Source organism: Crotalus tigris, unplaced genomic scaffold (genome assembly GCF_016545835.1).
Source record: "Crotalus tigris isolate CLP2741 ecotype Arizona unplaced genomic scaffold, ASM1654583v1 scf7180000019363.1367679, whole genome shotgun sequence".
NCBI classification, from domain to species: Eukaryota; Metazoa; Chordata; class Lepidosauria; order Squamata; family Viperidae; genus Crotalus; species Crotalus tigris.
The window spans coordinates 1,059,801-1,070,011 of NW_024097499.1; the positions used below are offsets into that span (position 1 = coordinate 1,059,801).

Here is a 10,211-nt window from a genome sequence, read left to right on the forward strand (position 1 = left end):
TTCTTTTCTAAGGACTGTCTGCCTTCCAGTTTTTGTGTGGCCTTATGAATTCTGATATGTGAATAGTAGTTATTATGGATTATGCTAATTTATTGCATTTAAGCAAAACAGGTGTTTCTTCTAATGTTCGAATTGCATCAGCACAAGCACCCTGAAAAAACAGTAGGTATATTAACTTATTTGACTTTGGTTCATAAGAATTCATTTGAACCAGCTGAAGGCTGAATTCTAGTCCTGTTTTAGGCATGAAAGCTGGCTGGGTGACTTTGAGCCAGTCATTCTCTCTTAACCCAAATCACCTCTTATAGTTGTGGGGAAAATAGCAGGAGGAAGGAGTATTAGATAAATTCATTGCCTTAAGTTATTTATAAAAATAATAAAGGCAGGATTAAAAAATCTAAAAAATATAAACAACATTCTAATAACTGGGTACCTGTTTTATGCCTAATGTTATTTTTTACTTTCTATTAATTTAAGAGTGTTCTGATAGTGGTATTTTAACCATGCCATGTATGGCAGCCCTAGTATATCACCACAGCGCAAGAACAAAATGCATCCTGTAGAAATTAGTACAGATAACTTTATAATAAAAAAATGTAAATTACAGCAAGAAGAAATGTATTTAAAGAAAAAATACATATGTTTATGTAACAAATTCATTTTCATACAGAACACATATTTCAGTCACATAAGTGATTAAACAGATTGTCTAAAAGAGTAGATATTGCAAAAGGGGTTTTTGTTAAATTATATATGAACTACACAAATATGGTAGTCTAGATGGGAAATTGTTACAATAGGTCTTAATGAGCAAAAAACAGAGTAATTCCATAATATGTTTTCATGTATCAAGAAAAGAAGCATCTTCCTTACTAAAACAAGAAATAAATACCCTGCTAAATATTTACAAATAGATGCTATGAAAATAATTGTAAAAAAAAAATCTAAAGAGCATAGTTGTGGATGATACTACAATGTAATAGCACAAGAAACTTAGAACAAAGTGGAAAAGTCCCAAATACCATAGAAATAAAATGTTCATTTGTTGCATTTCCTAGCTATACATTTCAATGTTTAAGAAATAAAATCTCATTTATTAAAAAAATAAATAAACAGATGGAAGATCTTAACATGGGGTCAAAGAGAAATATAGAGCATTTGATTTTAGGATGGTTATCAAATGCTCTATATTTCTCTTTGACCCCATGTTAAGATCTTCCATGGGGTCAAAGAGAAATACAGAGCATTTGATAACCATCCTAAAATCTATTTTTAGGGGAAAAAAGTTAGGGTAACCTTGAAAAAAAAAACAATAGACAATAGTAAGAATGAAACATACACACAAAACAAAGGAAAAAGCCCTGTCTCCAACTAATTTTTCTTGCCAACACCGGAGTCAATTTTTAACTGCTAAAGAGGAACTGACTGGGATATAGGCATCCAATCAATCTTCCACAACATCAGCTATAAAATTCAAAAATCAGCTATAAAATTCAGGGAAAAGTGTGAGTCATTTAAGAAATACACTTAAGACTTAGGACTACAACTGAGCCTAACATTTCCACGGCTAAGCAAGACAGTTATTAAGTGAATTTTGCCCCGTTTGATGACTTTTCTTGCCATAATCGTTAAATGTATCACCAAAATTGTTAAGTTAGTAATCCAGTTGTGAAATGAATCTGGTTTCCCCACTAACTTTGTTTGTCAAAAGGCTGCAAAAGGGGAATCACATGACCCCGGCACTCTGTAACCATCATAAATAAATGCCAGTTGCAAAGGGCCCATATTTTGATAATGTGACCATGGGAATGCTACAATGGTTGTAAGAGTGAAAAACGGTCAAAAGACACTTTTTTCAGTGACGCTGTAACTTTGAATTGTCACTAAATGAATGATTGTAAAGTCAAGAAGTACCTGTATTTCATTTTTATTTTTAAAAGTGATATAATATATATATGGTAATCAGCTATTTTTTTCCTATTACTTTTTATCAAACATGGAATGATAATCTGAACTAGGTCAGCCTCAAATATTGATTTATTTCTTGAATTTATTTATTAAAATTCTACACTGCCCATCTCACCAAAGTGACTCAGGGAGGTTTACAACCATCATGCATAGTAATTTCATTCTTTGTCTCTGTTTTGCTTAGTCTGGAAATGAAAAACAAACAATCTTACTTTTATAGTCTGCATATTACTCTCAATTTTGAATTACCTCCAAATTAAAAAAAAATCACGATCAGGAAAACTTCACTTAATATTTCCAACATAATGATCTAACTAATATCCACAAGTATTTTTCCACTTTTAAATATACAAGTCTCACTCACTTGGAACCTACAGCCAAAGACACTTTATCACTCTAAGCAGAAAGATTAAAGGGAATCTTACTTAATATGATATTTACTACAACATTAATAATATTATTGTGCTAAAAGACATTGATTCGTTTCCTCTTTTAACATACTATAGTAATGTTTGCACATTTTACTGTATCTGGCTTCTATGTGATGTTCTCTGAATAAGCTGGAATTCAGTTTGCATAATTGCTAGCTAACCTGCTCTTTGCCCACAGTAGTTGAAAATGAAAAGAATGTGCAATGTATCTGTGGGCGAAGCATGGAAAAAGATGAACTAAATCATAACTTAGTATGGCATAAAGAAACAGGGATGAGCCAAATGTCTTAAATTCACTTACTTTTCTCTTTATTATTTTAAAAAAACATAGCTGATGTTCATCACAGTTAATCCGTTCAAATAACATAAGAGATTACCTATAGCCTCTGAATTATGGTTTTACAACCACGGAAAACTGGTGGGGAGTTAGTGATAGACCACTTTTTCCATTTGCCCCTATAAGATATCCCTGGGCAGAATTGCTAGCCAGCAGAGGTAATTTGTACAGGTAGTCCTCGACTTATGACCACAATTGAGCTCAAAACTTTTGTTGCTAAGTGAAACATTTGTTAAGTGAATTTTGCCCCATTTAACGACCTTTGGTGCCACAGTTGTTAAGTAAATCATTGCAGCTGTTAAGTTAGTAACACAGTTGTAAAAGAGAAGTTGGCTTCCCCATTGACTTTGCTTGTAAGAAGGTGACAAAAGGAAACACGGCAATCGTCATAAATATGAACTAGTTGCCAAGCATCCGAATTTCGGTCAAGTGTCTGTAGGGATACTGCAATGGTTGTTAAGTGTGAAAAACGCTCATAAGTCACTTTTTTTCAGTGCCATTGTAATTGAATGGTCACTAAATGAAGTCATTCGAGGACTGCCTATATATTATTGCACAAGTGTACTTAAAAAAAGTTACTTAGCAGTTTTGCAGTTTTGTTATCATTAATCACTCTTGCTTGCCACTTATCTGTTACTTATTATCACTTTAAGATAAACAGAAGGACACCAGCTCCCTAATCTAATACCTGCAAAGGGAACGGGGAGTTAAGAGCGATAAACTAGTCTGTCTTCCCTAAAAATTCTCTGTAGGGATTCCACTGTCTAAATTTATGATCAAGTCCCTGATAAGAATGTGCTATTAAGCCGTCTCCATCTCTTGTTTATACTCCCTGTTTCGAGAATAAAAAGTAGTAAAAGAATTCAGACAATTTGAACCTCACCATAAACCTGAAGCCCTGGGAAGATGTGGCATAACTAGATATTAGCTTCTGGAGATCTGCTTGCTACCATTTGAGGGCTCCTAGTATACCAAAGGGCATGGATTGGTATATTTTTCTCTATTAAATCTTTTAATACTGTTCGGAACAGGATAACAGAATAATAGAATTGGAAGGGACCTTGGAGTCCAACTCCATATTCAAGCAGCAAACCCTATACCAGTGGTGGTGAACCTATGGCACGGGTGCCAAAGGCGGCACTCAGAGCCCTCTCTGTGGATATGCGCGCCTTCACCCCAGTCCTAGGCCTTCAGCTGGGTTTTATAAAATCTTTTTGCTTTAGGCCTCTGCCGCCATGTACAAAAAAAAAAAAGGCTCAATCAGTCAATTTCAACTTCTCGAGGAAAAAAAAAGATCTTGCAAAGTTGGAATTGTTGAACTTTTTAGTCCCACCCAGTCTGCTGTTATCACTGCAGCCACGCCCACCCAATGGGCCACACTCACCCAAAGGGCCATGCCCACCCAATGGGCCACACCCAGCCAACTGGCCACACCACCCGGCACTCGACGATGCATAAGTGGGTTTTGGGTTGCAGTTTGGGCACTCGGTCTCTAAAAGGTTCGCCATCACTGCCCTATACTATTTCAGGCAAATGTTTGTCCAATCTTTTCTTAATACTGCATCCAGTTTTGGTCACCATGTTATAAAAAAGATGTTGAGACTTTGGAAAAAGTGCAAAGGAGAGCAACTAGGATGATTAAAGGCCTGGAGACTAAAACATATGAAGAACGGTTGCAGGAATTGGGTATGGCTAGCCTAGAGAAAAAAAGGACTATGGGTGACATTATAGCAGTATTTCAATATTTGACGGGCTGCCATAAAAAAGAGGGAGTCAGTTTATTTTCCAAAGCACCAGAAGGCAAGACAAGAAACAACGGATGGAAACTAATCAAGGAGAGAAGCAACCTGGAATTAAGGAGAGACTTCCAAACAGCAAGGGCAATTAACCAATGGAACAGCTTGCCTCCAGAGGTTGTGGGTGCTTCCTCACTGGAGACTGGACAGCCACTTGTCTCAAATTATATAGTGTCTCCTGCTTGAGCAGGGGGTTGGATTAGAAGACCTCCAAGGTCCATTCCAGCTTTATTTTAATCAACTTTGTGGCAGACCTTTAGATATTAGAACACTGCTATCATGTCACCCCTAGTCCTTTTTTCTATTACCTTTTCTTTGGTATTTCACTCTGATTTCAGCCTACTGTCTTTAAATCTTAATGAATTTATTGCCTCCTGACTGGCAGCCAAGATGCCAACACAGCATCTTTCTCACTCATTTAATGTAGTATAGAAAAGAGTTTTATACCTCTCAAAAGTTTATATTGTACTCACATAAGGTATATCCTCAATTACAACTACTATCGCTATTACAGATGGTCCTCACATTCATTCAGTGACTGCTCAAACTTATGACAGCGTTGAATGAATAGTACTTACGACTGGGTCTTGTCCTTAACATTGGTTGCAGTGTCCCCATGGCCGCATAAATGCAATGTGACCTGGCTTCCAATTACAATGCCCCGCGTTCACGTGATTACAATTTGTGACCTTCTTTGCTGGTTTCCTACAGGCAAAGTCAATGGGGAAGCCAGCAAGATGGTACAAATAGTGACCATGAGATATCCTCACTTAGTAACTTGTGGTGATTCACTTAATAGCACTAGCACTTGTATACCCTTTCACAGTCCCCTCTAAGTGGTTTACAGAGTCAGCATATTGCCCCCAACAGTCTGGGTCCCCATTTTATGGACCTCAGAAGGATGGAAGACTGAGTCAAGCTTGAGCTGGTGAGAATCGAACTGCTGATAGCCGGCAGTCAGCAGGATCAGTCTGCAATACTGCATTCTAGCCACTGTGCCACCATGCCTCTTATAGATCTTAATTGGGGATGCTAAATATACCTCTCTGGAAAAGACATTTCATAAACAGGACCTTAACAATTGAGAAGGCCTTCTCTCATATAGCTACTACCACTGGGCACTCCAAAGATAATTAAAAAGCCATTTCCTTTTTACTTGTTTCATGCCATTAAGGGTTTTAAATAACAGCACCAAGACTCAGCCTAGAAGTTAGTGCAGTTGAACAAGACTATCAGTCAGTACAGGATATGAAACACGGGCATTATATGCTTAGCCTGTCCCAGGCAATCGCATTGGTCATGATTCTAATTCAGATTAACTGAACCAGTATCTTTTAAAAAAATGTAAAGGCACTTTAGAATTAAAAATATTTTAGAAATCCTTATCTGGAAGGGAAACTGTAATTAAGAGACCAATTTCAAAGCATCCATATAGTAATGAATATACTAATAGGCTTCATTGTTATAATTACTATGTTTAAACAACTAGCAACAATAATTATATTTTATACCCGTCCGTGAAGCTTTACCTTGATTGGGGCTGTAGAAAACTTCACTTTTCTAGCTGGATCAGGATCTTCTTCTTCAGAAAGTCCAGAAAGCTCCTCGTAATCACTATTATAGTTATATTCCTCCTCTTGCAAGGTTTCTTCTCTTTCAGGGCCCTGATCAAGTAGTTCTGGCTCTCTGTCATCATCAAAAGCTGCATTCTCTATCCCAAAAGCACTGGAAGAAACCTCACCAAACTTTTTTCTCTGTTCTTGTTCTTCCTCTTCACCATCCCCTACAGGTTTTACATGGACCTGCTCTTGTTCTTGAACTTTGTCCAGAAACACTAACTCTCTTGCTCCTTTTTGATTAACTGCACTGTCCTCATTAGAGTCTTCCATTTCTTCAAATGTCCAGTCATTTTTCTCATCTTTCCAACTTGGAAATCTGAGTGATTTTTCCTTCTGAAGTATATTAACTTCCCCAGTGATTTCATTGTTATCCCCTAAAGTTTTGTTCTGCACCATGATCAGTTCAGCTCTAGCTACTTCTACTTGGGAAATTTTTATAGGGGCTCTATCCACTTTAGAGCATAAGCTGGTTTTATATTGTTGCTCCCTTTCGGAAATTTGATCTGTTTGAAAAGTTACTTCAGTTGAATCACTTAACTCACTCCATTCGGCAGAAGTACTGCTTATCAAAAGGGAAGAGTCTGCAACAGGCTGATTTTGCTGCAAATATTCTTCTTTCCTAACTACTGGCGATTCCCAGCTGCAGAACACTGTTTGGAGAGGGTTTGGGATATCCTTAGTTTTCAAAGAATCTTTGAAGTCATCATTGTCAACGTCAGCCAAGAAACTCTCCAGTCTTCGAGAAATAGGTCCTGCATTCAGTGAAGAGGATTTACAACTGCCAGTAGATTGCTGTACCTTTTGATCACTATTTTCTTGATTCTCTGTTTTATCTACAGCAACCTGAGAAGTTACATCAGTATTGAAATTAAATTGATCTGTCACACTACTGCAATCCGAAGAAGTAGAACCATGTTGTCTTCTGTCTTCAATCCTTTCATTTTTAATGGGAGTACTTCTATCCAATGAACTTGGTTTTTTAATGTTCCTTTCAAATAGTTTTCTGGTCTCAGAAAACTTCTCTGCTAGTGTAGCTTTGTCTAAATTTCCCTCTTCTTTGCTGCAGATAATTTTATCAGTGAATGAACCTGCAGGTAAAGGATCCTGGGAACTACAAAAAGAACCACTGTTGAGTAGGTTATTTTTTTGAACACAGAGGTAAGGTGGGCTACTAGGAGGAGGAAGTGCAAGATCAGCTGAAGATATTTTATTAATAATTCGGGGCTCAGAGGGTGAACTGTTTTCGCAACATGGTGAACTGGAAGAACCACCCATCTGCATGAACATGTTTTTGATCTTGTGTACTCTGTTGCCATAGTTAACAGCTCTGCCACGAACATGTGGATCATTACCTTCTCCATTGGATGAGTTAGTCAACTTTTGCTGAAGATTAGACTTGTTGGAAGCATTATCGGTATTCACTGAATCAAAACTGCACTTAATTGCATGAAAATCAGTTTTATAGGTATTTCTGTGTGGAGAAGCACTTCTTAAAGTTCTGTCTCCTTTACCTTCAGTCTTCATCATTGTCAAATGGAGAAAGCCTTCAATTTTTTACAAATGAGAGTCTGAAGAGGTGAAAACCAACAGCAGCTGCCAGTGCTGCTCCCACAATGTGATAAAGTCCTCTTACAGCCTGGAGAGAGACTGAGACTGGAAGACGCCTCTCACCATTTTATTCTTCCATAAGAGCAATGAAATATGTGGTGGGAAGGAAGAGGAGAGGCGCAGACAAAAACAACAAGCACTTCAGGAATGTATCTAGAAAAATGAGATGCTAGCACCGTAGCTGATCCATTCTTATCCTGAAAGATATCTGCAAAAAAAAACCAACACTTTGTGAGCCAGAGACATCACTCATTTGAACTAAGTATTTTACCCTTGTGTTAAAATGGAATTCCATAGCCTAAGGAACAGGGAGAAATTTATTTAAAATGTGGTCTATCAACCAAGGGACAAATAACTAAAAAAAAAATCTTTGAAACTCAAAAAAAGAGTCCATATGAGGCAGATCTTACCGAGACTCTGCCCCATACAGTGAAAGGTATTTTTATTGCCAAGGCTTGCCTTTGTAACATATGAAATGGTAAACAAGGAAAAGCAGATAATGGCTTTCAACCTGTGCCAAAAATAAGTGATTCTTCTTTCCCTCTCCGGTGAACAACTATGGCAAGTTCTTCCGCTTTCAGGATTAAGGAGTCTAGGGCCAAAAGTGCAATCTTCCCACGGGGTCCAACCATAACATTTTTCACATGAAAACAAATGGTTTGAACAGCGAAGTTTCTTTCCAGGCATGAAGCAAATCTGAAGGTTTAGGCTCTCTTTCTCTCTCTCTCTCTTTCCCCCGCCTGTCCTCCCTCCCACAAAAACTTTTCTTTTTCCTTTCCAAAAGGCAAGTAATTAACTAGCCATTTCCTTATAGGCCCACCATTTCTGGATCTCTTTCCCCTTTAGAGAAACCGGCCGAAATTAAGAAATAAACGCATGACAACTAATCTTTCGTTCCCGAAGCGCTTATTCCGCCAAACTGCCCCCCCCCACTTCCCCGTCCTCCTCTCTTTACCCATGAATCTGGGTTTTTCTTTCCTACCAGAAATGCGAATCACTTCGGGTAAAATCGGGGTTTCCTCCCGGCTGACGAACGAGCCCCCCTCATTCTAGCATAGCACCGCTTCTGCCGCAGGACTCGGAAAGGTGGAAGGAGCCGAGCAGCAAGAAGCGATTTGAGCAGCTCACAATGGAAGCCGCCGCCAACTCTCCGACTCGGATTCTCCTCCCTCTTTTCGTTCGTCCCGGTAGCGAAGCGCTCGAGGCGAGCTTTGCGGCCCTGGCCCTCCCTCCCTCCCTCCCAACTTTTCAAACTAACCTTCCCCCCCGCTTTTCTTTTTTCCCTTCTCCTCCTCCTCCTCCCTCTCGCACTTACCTGAGATAAACAGCGGATCCTACGCGGCGGCTCTTCCTCTTTCCCCAGTTAATTGCAGCTTCCTGCCCTGGCTTTCCCCACCAGCAAAGCCGCCCAACGGATCGTCCGACTCGCGCCTCCCCCCTCGACAGCTGCCCCCGGCCAGCCGTTGTTTTTCATCGGTTGCTTTTTTTCTTTCACGCCACCTCCTCCGCTCCAACTCTTCCACCGCTCCGACTCTCGGTCTCGCGCTCCCGCCCGCCCGTTCCCTCGCTCGCCCACCCGCGCGGCAGCTTTAGAATTCCGCTCTTCTCTCTCTCTCTCTCCCGCTCTCTCTCTTTATTTTCGCTTGGTCTTCTTCTTCTTCCCCCTTTCCCTCCCCTTGCCTCAGGCCCGCGCGGGCGGGCGAGCACGCGCTTCACTTCCCCGCACAAAGAGCCCTATCCGACCCAGCGCGAGCCCGACTTCTTTCTCTCTCCCCCCCCCCCACCTCTCCGCGAGGGAAGCGAACGCAGGGAAGCGGGGGCGGGATCAGAGGTGAGAGACCTGAAGAGGAAAGGCGAAAAGCGAGCGAGTCTAAGGAAACGCCTGCATCTGTTGGGATGTACCATCCCGGGATAAGGGGGTTGGGCGATACCAACCCTGGAAAGGTCCGGAAAACCTGGTTGCATCCATTGTTCTAAGTTTGCTCCTCTGCTGGCATTTTTCGCTCCCTGTTTAATAAAACGTGACAGGGCATAATTATTAAAAATAAATAAATAAAACGATTGTGTTTTTCCATTTCCTAGGCAGTTCAGAGTAGATCAAGAACATAGGGAAGAGGCTGGCTTTTAACAGCACAAGAGGTTGGCATTTTTTGGCCAATTACCCTTCATTCACTTTTTGCACTTTTTGCTCAGTAAAGGATATGAGGAGCTGGAAATGTTTTAACCTTAGCAATACATAAATGTTACACGTTATTGAACTTTACTCATTATAATTATTTTTCAGGGTAATTCCACAATACAAACAACTTGAGATTTTTTTTATATTTATTGTTTTATCATAGAGAATAAAATACAAAACAATGAAAAAACAACAAAATGGAACAAAACAAAAGCAACAACTAGAAAAAAGAAAAAAATATATACAAAACAAGAAAAGTGGTTAATTAAATTT

At 39.5% G+C, this 10,211-nt stretch overlaps 1 protein-coding gene across 4 annotated transcripts in view; it reads right to left on the reverse strand.

Annotated features, from left to right (window-relative positions):
• Positions 1-9,539, reverse strand: part of LOC120316324 (neurabin-1-like) — a 52,951-nt gene extending 43,412 nt beyond the window's left edge. Inside the window, exons 1-2 of one of the 4 annotated variants that reach the window (XM_039361773.1) lie at positions 9,075-9,536; positions 6,062-7,967 (exon numbers count right to left, since the gene is read on the reverse strand). In XM_039361773.1, coding sequence (XP_039217707.1) covers positions 6,062-7,678 — 1,617 coding nt within the window. In that variant the 5' untranslated portion in view covers positions 7,679-7,967; positions 9,075-9,536. Of the gene's footprint in view, positions 1-6,061; positions 7,968-8,741; positions 8,928-9,074 lie in introns of those variants that run through there. The other 3 variants (XM_039361769.1, XM_039361770.1, XM_039361771.1) reach the window with 3 other exon arrangements.
• Positions 9,540-10,211: the final 672 nt, after the last annotated feature.